At 41.1% G+C, this 14,308-nt stretch overlaps 1 protein-coding gene across 1 annotated transcript; it reads left to right on the forward strand.

Moving 5' to 3' along the window:
- The first annotated feature begins 111 nt into the window (after positions 1–111).
- Positions 112–4,472, forward strand: LOC110497793 (alcohol dehydrogenase 1). Its single transcript, XM_021574161.3, has 9 exons — positions 112–271; positions 2,086–2,187; positions 2,540–2,681; positions 2,776–2,863; positions 2,976–3,195; positions 3,280–3,540; positions 3,655–3,787; positions 3,890–4,028; positions 4,118–4,472. Exons 1-9 carry the CDS (start codon positions 254–256, stop codon positions 4,149–4,151), a joined length of 1,137 nt encoding a protein of 378 aa, XP_021429836.1. The 5' UTR covers positions 112–253; the 3' UTR covers positions 4,152–4,472.
- Positions 4,473–14,308: the final 9,836 nt, after the last annotated feature.

Consider the following 14,308-nt stretch of genomic DNA (forward strand, 5'->3'; position numbering starts at 1 on the left):
ACTGTGCAGTGTTAGTTGTAATCTACGTTGAACGAACCGGCAGTTGTGATATCCAATTTCATGCCACTTGTATCAGTGTAAGGATATCTAGCCTTGCAATAAAAGGTCCCTCCCTTTTTGAATGTTAGCCTCTAGTCTGGATGGCTGGAGTATTTAAAGGTTGTCCAAACCATCCCTCTGTCACACTCTCTCCCTCTAACTCTAAGCTGAAATATATTGCTCTTCTCATCCAAACTCCTTAGGTTGATAGAAGATGGCAACTGCAGGAAAAGTATGTATCTCTGTCTTCACCCCTCTCTTTCTCGAATACACATCTGTATATATGTTTTTATTAATATATCTACTGAAACTTTTCTCACTTATTTATTTTGTATTTGGGTTCATGTACAGTACACATACAGCTGTACACATACATTTGTCTTCCTACCAAGTGATTGTTATTGAGAGATATGCATGTGTAAAGATGTAACAATAGAGAATCCTCTGCATTTGAATTAGTTGATCAAGCCTCTACCTGATATTGAACTGACATGTGATGATGCACAATCTGTGATTTAAAGTGTTTTGGTACGATTTGATTAAGGTTGAGTGTGTACTTTCGAAAATGACTGTGAGTGGTGACAGTAACGCAATTTTTGGATTATCCAAACTAATTGGATTGCTTTCAGTTACCTTTGCATTAATTTCCCCTTAAAAGGCATCAGAATAAGACAAAAATAATCCATCAAACGCATTTGGTGTGTCATCATAGTGCTCTCTGACTTGTGATGAGATTACTCAGGTGGAACAAACTTAAACTTGCACCTTTTTTCAATGCTGAATTGAACGGCATTGCGAAAACTTAAGAAATATAATCCAAGAAGTAATCATCTAGTTTTTCAAAAGTATCTGTAATTAGATTACAATATAACGTTAAAAAACAATGATTAACTTCCCAACGCTGGGCTTACTATAGCTCTCTAGTAAGTTATTTTCAAGTTCATCAGAGGTTTGTCCTGCAGAATAACAACCTCTTGTTTGGGATAAATATCATTTTGGAATTACACAATAACTGGAATGGTCTTGAAACCTGGCAACTGCGGTCACTCACTCCCTCACACTTGCTCACGCACAAACACACACACTGTAAACTCCATGCCTAATGTGAAGCATAATATGTTTTTTGGGGAGAGTCTCTCTGAAACTATCCAAATTGTTTTTGCACAACCATTGACTTTGGCAGAGAGTGCATCTGGGATAAAGCCAATGGACTAAAAGATAAATATTTATATAGGGTTTCAGTTGCTCAACAGTTGAATGAATCAGATTGTACTGTAAACAATGAAGTATATAAAGACTGAAATGAAGCCCTTCGCTGAATTACACAACATAACCAAAAGTATGTGAACACCAACTTGTCGAGCATCTCATTCTAAAATCATGGGCATTAATATTAAGTTGGTCCCCCCTTTGCTGCTATAACAGCCTCCACTCTTCTGGTAAGGCTTTCCACTGAATGTTGGAACATTGCTGCTAAGACTTGCTTCCATTCAACCACAAGAGCATTAGTGAGGTTGGGTACTGATGTTTGGCGATTAGGCCTGGCTCACAGTGCTGACTTTGCTTCCAGAGGCAGTTTGGACCATGGCAGTGAGTGTTGCAACCAAGGACAGACAATTTTTACGGGCTATGCGCTTCAGTCCTGTTCTGTGAGCTTAGCCTACCACTTGTTAGATGTTTTCACTTAACAGCACCTACAGTTGACCAGGGCAGCTCTAGTAGAGCAGAAATTTGATGAACTGACTTGTTGGAAAGGTGTCATCCTATGGCGGTGCCACATTGAAAGTCACTGAGCTCTTCAGTAAAGCCATTATACTGCCAATGTTTGTCTATGGAGATTGCATGGCTGTGTGCTCGATTTTATACACCTGTCAGCAACGGGTGTGGCTGAAATAGCCAAATTCACTAATGTAGTGAAGTAAAAGTAAAAGTTGTCAAAAAGATAAATATTAATGTACATAAAACGACTTGAGTAGTACTTTAAATCATTTTTATGTAAGTACTTTACACCACTGGACCTGTTTTGGGTCGTGTTGTGTTTTATAGGTGATTAAATGCCGCGCTGCAGTGGCATGGGAGCCAAGCAAACCCCTGGTGATGGAGGAAATTGAGGTGGCTCCTCCCCAGGCACATGAGATTCGCATCAAGGTGAGAGAGGCTACAATTAATGCAAATACACACACAAGCTCTCATTTATGCAGCGCATAGAAGGCAATGATCAAGTGTTGATCATCGCCATTGATATTACCCTGGCCAAGTATGAGGGCACTGCTGAGGACACACAGCACACATGAATACACATAACGTTCCATGGGTCCAGTACACATAAATACACATAACATGCCATGGGTCCAGTACACATAAATACACATGAATACACACAACGTGCCACACATAAATAAACATGAGCATACAGAAACACTTCTGACACTCACATTAGCATATTTTTAGAACACTTCTCAAAATTCATACCTCTTTGTTTTTGTCCTGTTGAGTGTAGATAGTGGCCACGGGTGTGTGTCACACTGACCTGTACCACCTGTTTGAGGGGAAACACAAGGATGGCTTCCCTTGTGTCCTGGGTCACGAAGGGGCTGGGATTGTCGAGAGTGTGGGGTCGGAAGTGACCAAGTTCAATCCAGGTTGGAAATATAGCTAGTAAACCTGTATTTTCAAATTGGATACAAATAACAGCATGTACGAAAAAGCTGTGTACTCTGCCTCTCCTCCTGTTAGGTGATAAAGTCATCCCTCTGTTCATCTCCCAATGTGGCCAGTGCCGGTTCTGCAAGAGCCCAAAGACCAACCTGTGTGAGAAGGGCTGGTGAGGTCCCATTACTAGCCTAGTCTTGAGAAACTTTCACAATACCTTTTTTTTTTTTTTAATATAACTTTTGTGTGTTATTCTTGCACTGAACATGAGCCAATCCCACCAGGGCCAGTGATAGGTATGATGTGATGTCAGAGTCAGACACCCGGTTCACTTGTAAGGGGAAGAAGGTGCTGCAGTTCATGGGGACCAGCACTTTCTCAGAATACACTGTGGTCAATGAGATCGCCGTGGCCAAGATCCATCCCTCAGCCCCTCTCGACAAGGTCTGTCTCCTTGGCTGTGGAGTCGCCACCGGATATGGCGCAGCCCTTAACACAGCCAAGGTGTGTTAATTGTAACTATCAGGTTTAGTTGTAGTGATGTCTTCATATACTAAAGTGTTGATGCATAGGACACCTTTCCCCCAGGTGGAGCCAGGGTCTACATGTGCTGTGTTTGGCCTGGGAGCTGTGGGGTTGGCAGCGGTCATGGGCTGCAAAAACGCTGGGGCCAAGAGGATCATCGCCATTGATATTAACCCAACCAAATATGAGAAGGCCAAGATCTTCGGTGCCACAGAGTTTGTCAACCCCAAGGACCACAACAAACCCATCAGTCAAGTGCTGCATGAGATGACCAACGGAGGAGTGGACTTTTCCCTGGAATGTGTGGGGAATGTGGCCGTAATGGTGGGTTTAGATTGTGTGTTTGTATGATGTTGAGATAAGTGTGTGCGTGTGATGTCTTGATTGAGTCAAGTGGTATAGATCTATAATTCTCTATCTATTCCTTCCTCTCTTTAGAGGAGTGCTTTGGAGTCGTGTGTTAAGGGATGGGGAGTAAGTGTGCTGGTCGGATGGACTGACATGGATGATTTTGCTGCCAGACCCATTCAGCTCATAGCTGGCCGCACCTGGAAAGGATCTCTGTTTGGAGGTGTGCCACCTATCAATCAACTGTCAAACATTATGCATGTATTTGAGTGTGTGTGATATATTTCTAAATGTGTGTCTGTGTGTGTGTGCGTGCACACACCAGGTTTTAAGAGTAAGGATGGTGTGCCCAAGCTGGTGAATGAGTACCTGGAGAAGAAGGTGAAGCTGGATGAGTTTGTCACCCACAACATGACCCTGGCCCAGGTCAACGACGCCATCCAACTCATGCAGACAGGAGACTGGTAACTTTCACCTTAGTACTGTTTGTCTCTGTGAGAAGTTTAATTTAATGTTCAGAAAAATAAATGCTTGTGTTCTCCTTGTTTTGCAGTATACGGTCAGTCCTGAGTGTGGCACTGCAGTAAGAGGGTCAACTCAACCCAGCCAATATCACTTACTTTTCCTGCTCAAGCAATCAACGAGCAAAACTATACAATATGGCTTGATAAACCAATGATTCACTATATCACAATATGTATTAGTAGGGGTGAATGGTAGGTAGCATACTGCAGGCATGCTGCTAGTAACCATTGTAACAACAGTGATAATCATGTTTTGATTTTGTTATGTTGCCTGGAAGCCAATTATGTTTCTGCTTTAGTCATTGTACTTTATCCTACTCCCACTTGACAAAGAGATCTGGCTATCATGTGTCAGTTTTGAATAAAACCATTCCCTACTTCTTGGCCATTGCTCAATCAATGCTAGGTCAATAGATTGGCGGTTATTAGTTATCCTATCTCATACCTTAGTTTGCGCATCTAAACATAAAGTCGCTGTGAGCGACGATAACTTATCAGTATGGTATCCGGGCCTTTCAATACCCTTTATCAGTGTAATGTCTGTTCTCATACATTATTATTAATATATAAACAGAGTACATTTCCACACAAACGTGTTTCAACAACACTTACATGCTTCTCCGGGTTAGTCTGTTATGATACTTATTGTCGTGATTGTGTTTGTCAAGGAGTGACCCAGTTGTTTCTTTCTTGTTTTTTTAAATCAGACAGTGTAGTTATTTGTAATAATATTGTTGGGGATCAGCTTGTCCCTACATTTGATGATATTCTATAGTTAGATAATTATAAATATATGTGATTGAAATAGAGTAGGATTGATTCTGGCATGAAAGATATTTATAACACATTGCTGCTATCAGAACATTGACTAAAAACCACAGAGTGATAAAGATACAGGCAATTTGTGTCACTTCAATGACTGCATCAGACTCACACAGATGAAAAGTGACAGAAGCAGCCTGGATCAAACACACAAACATCAAAGTGGTGAGGTGACACACACTGCATGTGATCACAAGCATACTGCAGAGCGGCACACACTGACCGGGAATGGGAACCTGATCACATAGAAAATTAAAGCGAAATGTGTTTCAGAATATAACAAATAAAAAAGTACAGGTCTGATTACAGGTAATAAAAGCACTGCTTCAATTCCAATTCGATGCATCTTTATTTTCCCAGAAGACCAACTTGTTGCAGCATTAACAGAATGAAAACAAAAAACATACATTGGTAAATCATAACATGTTTTTAAAATTAGTCTTTTGAGAGACTGAAGTAAAACAAACAAAAAAAAAAAGAGTACTTCCAGAATATCCTTATCCATGAGTTCACATTCTAACATTACAGTAAAAACAAAGTATTTTACAATAATACAAGCGAACTGTCTACTGTACATGGGTGGAGAAAATAAGTGTTTGAAGTAATTTGGGATTGTTAGGACAGATGTATTGTATCATTCAGAGAAGATGGGGAACAAAAACAGATGAACTTCAGATGACAGTTATTTGCTCTTCCTGAAAGGGTGCACACACACACACACACACACACACACACACACACACCTTTGCCTATGCATGCTTACACACTTTTTAAAATGTAAAAACATTACAAAAAAGATTCACCTAAAATGTGATGGACCCCATTTTAAAAGACTTAGATTTCACATGGAGGAATATTTAGTGATGTTTGTGAGAACTCCATCCACATAATAATTCTGACCTGGTCCTTCAAAGTCAATACCACAGTCAACAGTTTACACAGTAACAACACACAGTTACTGGTTAACCAGCGGTGATGTGGAGTCAGGGTAGGCAGGATGGGAAATGCTTACCCTGTAATAATGATTTACTGTCATTTCTCTTTGCTTATTTGAGCTGTTCTTGCCATAATATGGACTTGGTATTTTACCAAATAGGGCTATCTTCTGTATACTGTGCCAATTCCACAAATGAACTTTTAACAAGGCACACCTGTTAATTGAAATGCATTCCAGGTGACTACCTCATGAAGCTGGTTGAGAGAACACCAAGAGTGTGCAAAGCTGTCATCAAGGCAAAGGGTAGCTACTTTGAAGAATCTAAAATCTTTTTTGATTTATTTAACACTTTTTTTTTGGTTACTACATGATTCCATGTGTTATTTCATAGTTTATATGTCTTCACTATTATTCTATAATGTAGAAAATAGTGAAAAAAAGAAAACCCTTGAATGAGTAGGTCTGTCCAAACTTTTGACTGGTACTGTAGGTCACACAGGAACATTCAATGTCGTCTTGGTAAGCAACTCGTGTATATTTGGCCTTGTGTTTTAGGTAATTGTCCTGCTGAAAGGTGAAAGTGTGTTGGAAAGTGGACTGAACCAAGTTTTCCTCTAGGATTTGGCCTGTGCTTAGCTCGATTCTGTTTGTTTCTATCCTAAAAACTCTAACATGCCTGTAACATGATGCAGCCACCACCATGCTTGAAAACAGAGTGCTTCTCAGTGATGTTATGTTTGGGGCAAATTCAACACGTATTGTATTCAGGACAAAAAGTTAAACTCAAAGCGACACCACATAGTCAACAAAGCGTCTCAACACTTTTCATAATACCCAGATTAACGATATTGGACGCAACGGATTCACCTATTTGACAGGCCCACACGTGAATGCTTAGCTGAATGAAAAGGACTCATTTTTCAAGGTTTCCACCAGTTCATCACACAGGACTTGTCCTTGTTGGATTAGATCGCAAAGGCATCGTGACTGTATTCATGGGTTTGAGAGACATTGTAGCCTCTCAGCAAAATGCAGCAATATCGCAGGTATTGTCTTTTATCGATGGCAGTTATATTGTTTAGGACCTTGAGCGTTGCTGAGGTGCACCCATGACCAGCTCGGAATCCAGATTGCATAGCGGATAAGGTATGGTGGGATTCGAAATGGTCTGTGATCTGTTTGTTAACTTGGCTTTCGGAGGCCTTTGAAAAGGCAGGGTAGGATAGATATAGATCTGTAACAGTTTAGGTCTAGAGCAGGGGTGTCAAAGTCAAATGGACGGAGGGCCAAATAAAAAAATCAGCTACAAGACGAGGGCCGGACTGTTCGAATGTTCATTGAAAAATGTTTAAATGACGCATATAGTCTAGTGAACCTAATTGAACCTACTGAAAACCTAACAAATATATTACAATATGATCAGATAAATAAAGCAATATTTTCTTATGGCTCTGTCAGTAATCTTTAATTTTCAACAGACACAAAAGACAAATTTCCTTTATATAAATATCCCCATAACATGAACATTAAATGAAAGAAACCGGTATTCAAGGCACCATCAGTAGACTATATTTTCTATTTTAGCAAAAGTGGGCTAAATTTACTTCAAAGAAAAAACAATAATAGCAATTTTCTATCATCCACTCAACTGAAATATTTTTAAAATATAATTGGATTGAAATACAAAAAAATAAAGTGCAAAAATCTATTAATCAAAAACAACACTTTGTTTAAGGAGAAGTAACATGCAGTGAAAACAAATATTACATTTTAACTTTTAAACTTGAACTGAGTAAAAACTCTAAATATGTGATTGCACAGTAATGTTCACTTGTTTGAGGTTGAGGGTGATACTTGGTGGTGTCCCATCTTTTCCACAAGTTCATCAATGTTCGGGGTAAGGCTCTGAGCTGAAGAAATCCTCAGAATTGAGTGGAGGTGTTCAGCAGTAAGTCGACTTCTGTGTGATGTTTTGTTCAGGTTCATCAAAGAAAACAGTTGTTCACACAGGTATGTGCTGCCAAACATAGACAACGTTTGAGCAGCCTGGATGCGCAGCTGGGGCATTGTGCCGGGGAGGAAACGGGCAAACTCCGCAGCACCCACTGCCGCATATTTTTCCCTCAGTGCATCATTGCATTGGAGGTCAATCAACTCCATTTGGAGGTTTGGTGGTGAGCTTTCCACGTCAACAGCAAATGGGTTACCGAGCAGTTCCAACCTGCTTTTTTGTGCTTCAAAGTCAGCAAATCGGCGTCGAAAGTCAGTGGTAAGCATACCTATTTTATCAGCCAACTGTGTGCTCGGGAACGCACTGGTAGAGAGCTTCTCTTTCATGGTCTGGCAGCTGGGAAAGTGGCTCAAATTTTCTTTCCGCATCTGCGTCTCCCACAGAGTCAGTTTGGTTTTAAATGCCTTCACTGTACTGTACATATCAGAGATGACACGATCCCGACCCTGCAGCTGCAAGTTTATTGCATTCAGATGACTCGTAATGTCACACAGAAAAGCCATTTCACACAGAAACATTTCGTCTCGGAGTTGTGTTGTGTCTTTCCCTTTGCTGTCCAAGAATAGACAAATCTCCTCACGAAGCTCGAAACATCTTTGAAGCACCTTTCCCTGGCTTAGCCATCGCACCTCTGTGTGATAAGGCAAATCACCATGCTCCGTTTCTAACTCCGTCAGAAATGCCTTGAACTGGCGGTGATTCAAACCTTTGGCTCTGATAAAGTTAACTGTGCGCGTGATGATGCTCATTACATGCTCCATTTTCAAGGCTTTACCGCACAACGCTTCCTGGTGTATGATACAATGATAAGCTGTCAGCTCACCTGTCGCGTTTTCCTCTTGCATCTTTTCCCGTATCTTCGCCACCAGTCCGCTCCTGTGTCCACACATCGCAGGTGCTCCGTCGGTTGTCAAACCCACGAGTTTTTCCCAAGGCAGCTCCATCTCATTTACACATCTTGACACCTCTTCATACAAATCATGCCCCGTAGTTGTGCCATGCATAGGACGTAAAGCCAAAAACTCCTCTGTCACGCTTAGGCTGGAGTCCACTCCGCGGATGAAAATTGACAACTGGGCAATGTCAGAAATGTCGGTGCTCTCATCCACAGCCAAGGAATATGCAATAAAATCTTTTCCCTTTTTCACAAGCTGCTCTTTTAGATTGATGGACAACTGGTCTACTCTCTCGGCAATGGTGTTTCTGCTCAGACTCACATTTAAAAAGAGTTGCCTTTTTTCTGGGCAAACTTCGTCACAAACTTTAATCATGCAGTTTTTGATGAAATCCCCCTCCGTAAATGGCCGGGCTGATTTAGCGATCTCTTCTGCCAAAATAAAACTGGCCTTGACAGCAGCCTGGCCTTGTGATTTGGCTTTTTTGAACAGAGCCTGTCGAGATTTGAGGCCTCGTTTTAATTCCTCTGCCTTTTGTAGCCTTTGTTCCATGTCCATATTCTTGTTTTTGTCCGCGTGTTTCGTTTCATAATGTCGTCTCAGATTATACTCTTTCAGTACCGCCACACTTTCTCCACACAGAAGACACACAGGTTTTCCAGCTACCTTCGTGAACATATACTCCGACTCCCACCTTGTTTGAAACCCCCGGTTCTCAGTATCCACCTTCCGTTTTGCCATTTTTGATGGGTATCTGAAAGTTAATTTTACTGTGATGCTGACGACTGCTGTGCCAATAAATATTGAAATGAAGCAGCCTACTGCTCGGTGCGTCACCTTTGCATTGTGGGAAATGTAGTATTGGTGCGTGTAAAAGATCTGCGGGCTGCCGGCTTGCTGCGGGCCGGTTCTAATAATAAATCAAGATCATCCCAGGGGCCGTAAAAAACCTTCTTGCGGGCCGGATGTGGCCCGCGGGCCTTGACTCTGACATATGTGGTCTAGAGTGTCTCTCCCTTTGAAGAGGAAAATTACCACGGCAGCTTTCCAATCTTATGGGATCTCAGACGATACGAAAGCGAGGTTGAACAATTTTAGAAAGAGGGTCCAGACTGTCTAGCCTAGCTGATTAGTATAGGTCCAATTTTGCAACTCTTTCAGAACATCAACTGTCTGGATTTGGGTGAAGGAGAAATGGGGGAGGCTTGGGCAACTTGCTGTGGGGGGTGCAGAGCTGTTGACCGGGGTAGGGGTAGCCAGGTGGAAAGCATGGCCAGCCACAGAAAAATGCTTATTGAAATTCTTGGTTATCGTAGATCATCGGTTGTGACAGTGTTTCCTAGCCTCAGTGCAGTAGGCAGCTGGGAGGAGGTGCTCTTATTCTCAATGGACTTTACAGTGTCCCAGAACTTTTTGGAGTTTGTGTTACAGGACACAAATTTCTGTTTGAAAAAGCTAGCCTTTGCTTTCCTTACTGCCTGTGTATATTGGTTCCTAACTTCCCTGAAAAGTTGTATATCGCTGGGGCTATTCGATGCTAATGTAGTACGCCACAGGATGTTTTTGCGCTGGTCAAGGAGAGAAGTTGAGTGAACCAAGGGATATATCTGTTCTTTGTTCTACATTTTTTGAACAGGGCGTACTTATTTAAGATGGTGAGGAATGCACTTATAAAGAATATCCAGGCATCCTCTACTGACGGAGTGAGGCCAAAATCCTTCCACGATACCCGGGCAAGGTCGATTAGAATGTCCTGCTCGCTGAAGTGTTTAAGGGAGCGTTTGACAGTGATGAGGGGTGGTCGTTTGACCCATTACGGACGCAGGCAATGAGGCAGTGATCGCTGAGATCCTGGTTGAAGGTAGCAGAGGTGTATTTAGAGGGCAGGTTGGTCAGGAATATCTATGAGGGTGCCCGTTGTTTACGGATTTAAGGTTGTACCTGGTAGGTTCCTTGATAATTTGTGTGAGATTGAGGACATCTAGCTTAGACTTCTTACATATCATACGGTCAAGCTGCTCTCACAACAGCTCAATAGGGTTGCGATCCGGTGACTGTGCTGGCCACTCCATTATGGAAAGAATACCAGCTGACTACTACTTCAAAGCTGTGCTTTGGGTCAATGTCCTGTTGTAGGAGGAAATTGGCTCCAATTGAGCGCTGTCCACAGGGTATGGCGGTGCAAAATGGAGCGAGTCTTCCTTCAAGATCCCTTTTACCCTGTACAAATCTCCCACTTTACCACCACCAAAGCACTCCCAGACCATCACATTGCCTCCACCATGCTTGACAGATGGCGTCAAGCACTCCTCCAGCATCTTTACATTTTTTCGGCATCTCACGATCATCACACTTCTTTGTGATCCAAACACCTCAAACTTAGATTAGTCTGTCCATAACACTTTCTTCCAATCTTCCTCTGTCCAGTGTCTGTGTTAATTTGCCCATCTTAATATTTTATTTTTATTGGCCAGTCTGAGATATGGCTTTTTCTTTGCAACTCTGCCTAGAAGGCCAGCATCCCGGAGTTGCCTCTTCACTGTTGATGTTGAGACTGGTGTTTTGCAGGTACTATTTAATGGATCTGCCAGTTGAGGACTTGTGAGGCATCGGTTTTTCAAACTTGACACTAATGTACTTCTCCTCTTGCTCAATGGTGCAATGGGGCCTCCCACTCGTTCTATTCTGGTTAGGGCTGTTCTGTGAAGGGAGTAGTATGAGATCTTCAGTTTCTTGGCAATTTCTCACATGGAATAGCCTTCATTTCTCAGAACAAGAATAGACTGACGAGTTTCAGAAACGTTCTTTGTTTCTGGCCATTTTGAGCCTGTAATCGAACGCCCAAATGCTTATACTGCAGAAACTCAACTAGTCTAAAGAAGGCCAGTTTTACTACTTTAAATCAAGACAAGTTTTCAGCTGTGCTAACAATTGCAAAATGTTTTCTAATGATCAATTAGCTAATCCAAGTGTATCATTCTAAAAGGCTAACACAACAGAGGAGTGATGGAACAGAGGAGTGATGGTTGCTGATAATGGGCCTCTGTTCGCCTATGTAGATATTCCATTAAAAATAATCAGTTTCCAGCTACAATAGTCATTTACAACATTAACAATGTCTACACTGTATTTCTGATCAATTTGATGTTATTTTAAATGGACAAGAAAAAAACATGCTTTTCTTTCAAAAACAAGGACATTTCTAAGTGACCCCAAACTTTTGAACAGGAGCGTAGTATATTAATAATTACATATTTTTCTAAATGTGATATGTCAACAAAACTGTGTAGTCAGACACACACACAAGCTCTCCAGCGTATCCATCGTTTATAAGAGGATGTGCCATTATGTGTGCTGTATTCTCACTCAGCAGCAATGCCTCTTGAAAAAAAACTAATATGAAGCCATTTGTGATATCCCAATGTATCAAAAGGTCATGTAGAATATTGCTAAATTATACAGAGCATGATTACTGTTTTTCAACTGAAAAGGCATAAATTCAGGGCTTGAGCAATCTGTCGTTTTGGGAGAGATAGTCCACTGTTGCAATTATTTCCACACAAACCCTGGTAAAGGAAAAACAAGGAAAACTGCTGTTTATAATCTGGATGTGTCTGGGGAATCTTTTGAGTGCTAAGCCATACATGAATCCTTGGCATGACATTGGTGGTCAAGTTCAAACAAAGCTTATTTCTCTCAAATGTTGTGCACAAATGTGTTCATATCCCTGTTAATGAGCATTTCTTCTTTGCCAAGATAATTCATCCACCAGTCAGGTGTGGCATATCAAGAAGCTGATTAAACATGATCATTATACAGGTGCACCTTGTGCTGGGGACAATAAAAAGCCACTCTAAAATGTACAATTTTGTCACAACACAATGTCACATACAGTACTAGTCAAAAGTTTAGACACCTACTCATTCCAGGGTTTTTCTTTAATTTGACTACTTTCTACATTGTAGAATAATAGTGAAGACATCGAAACTATGAAACAACATATATTGAATAATGTATTAACTCAAAGCGTTAAACAAATAAAATATATGTCATATTTTAGATTCTTCAAAGTAGCCACCCTTTGCTTTGACAGTTTCGCACACTTTTGGCATGCCCAAGACTTCCGTATCTGGCTTCTTCCCCTGCTGGATTGTCTGAGACTGTGTGATGAAACTGTGTGTACACAAGCGAAGAATTGATGCACAAATGGTCAGAAACCGTCTCGTGTACAGTAGACATGGCTCACAATAGCACTTAACATTAGGCACCCCTTTATTTTGATTACTTTAGATAGGATTGATTTAGCACCTTATATTGCTATATGAGATTACTGTAAAGATGGGTGTTGGGAAGGGAGAGAGTGAGTGGGCAACCAAGAATCGTAGGCAAGAGTCCATTTACCCTTCAATTATTAACATCATTGGCACTTAGGTGGTTTCATACTTGCCTTTGAGGGAAAACACTGCAGTTACTGTAATTACCTCAGTAGACAACAGTAAAGTTGAATCATCTCCTTAATTGGCTGAATTAAAATAGATTTACTTACCCTGTGTGTTGCAGATTGTTGCCACGGCAGCAATCTGCCATCAAGATTCCTACACCCTGAATGGCTCAGACCCAGAGGGGGTTTTCCCTGTCGTGTTGGACCATGAAGGTGCTGGGACAGTGGAGAGAGTGTTAACAAATTCAAACCCTGTAGTCATAATGAATGATGCAGTGGAAAAATAAATACATTCAAGGTATTGTTACTGTCAAAAACAGTGGCAGGTTCTTTAAGCTCTGGGTTGACAAGGCATAGTGAAGTAGAGACCAAAAACAAAGGGGCAGTTTCAAACATTTATTTTAAGGCATAGTTCTGTCCATATCTTTGCAATCAAGTCTCAACCAATTCCATACTATGCTTGATTTAGCTCATACATTATAACAAAAAGTTATGAAAAGATCACACAAAAACATATCATAATGAAGAACATAAACAAAAGCACAGGACGCGGCGCAACACTGGAGGCAGGCATTCATTTTCTATAACCATCCATGTGTGGTGGTTCATTTCTTTACCATCAAATGAAGAGGGAAACTTATCACACAAGTCAGTTATACATAAACAAAATATTTATTCACTTATTAATAAGGGAGCATGTCAATACAACACACATATAATGTGAATCGATTGAGTGCTCTATGATAATGATGGCTGGTCGACGAATCACCCTCAGATGATTCGTTGGGAGCCCCGAGACAAAGATAAAGGTATTTTATAGCCAAGATACTCCTCCTTCAGTCTACATGACGCACAACAAATGTATGGAATGGGTCACAAGGTTAAGATTTGTATGAAGGATACTTATAATTCACAGCAGACAGTATCTGCTGTAAAAACAAATAATCTTTGTGTAGAGACCAAGGTTTGGCCCTAGGGTCATCTCTCCCTGGTACCTTATAGAACAGAAAAAATAACTCATGCTCTGGAATGAGGTATCACCCAAAGACATCGTAAATCTTCCAGAGGCCCATCCTCAGTAGAAGACACACAGATGATCGTTAACAAGCCCTT

This window comes from Oncorhynchus mykiss, chromosome 19 (genome assembly GCF_057628025.1).
Source record: "Oncorhynchus mykiss isolate SJ-2025 chromosome 19, ASM5762802v1, whole genome shotgun sequence".
Classification (NCBI taxonomy): domain Eukaryota; kingdom Metazoa; phylum Chordata; class Actinopteri; order Salmoniformes; family Salmonidae; genus Oncorhynchus; species Oncorhynchus mykiss.

What these genes read in the sequence shown, in the direction of transcription:
- LOC110497793 (XM_021574161.3), top strand. An exon ending in AACCTGTGTGAGAAGGGCTG is followed by an intron (nt 2,864 to 2,975) that starts GTGAGGTCCCAT and finishes CAATCCCACCAG; the next exon opens with GGCCAGTGATAGGTATGATG. An exon ending in CAGCCCTTAACACAGCCAAG is followed by an intron (nt 3,196 to 3,279) that starts GTGTGTTAATTG and finishes CCTTTCCCCCAG; the next exon opens with GTGGAGCCAGGGTCTACATG.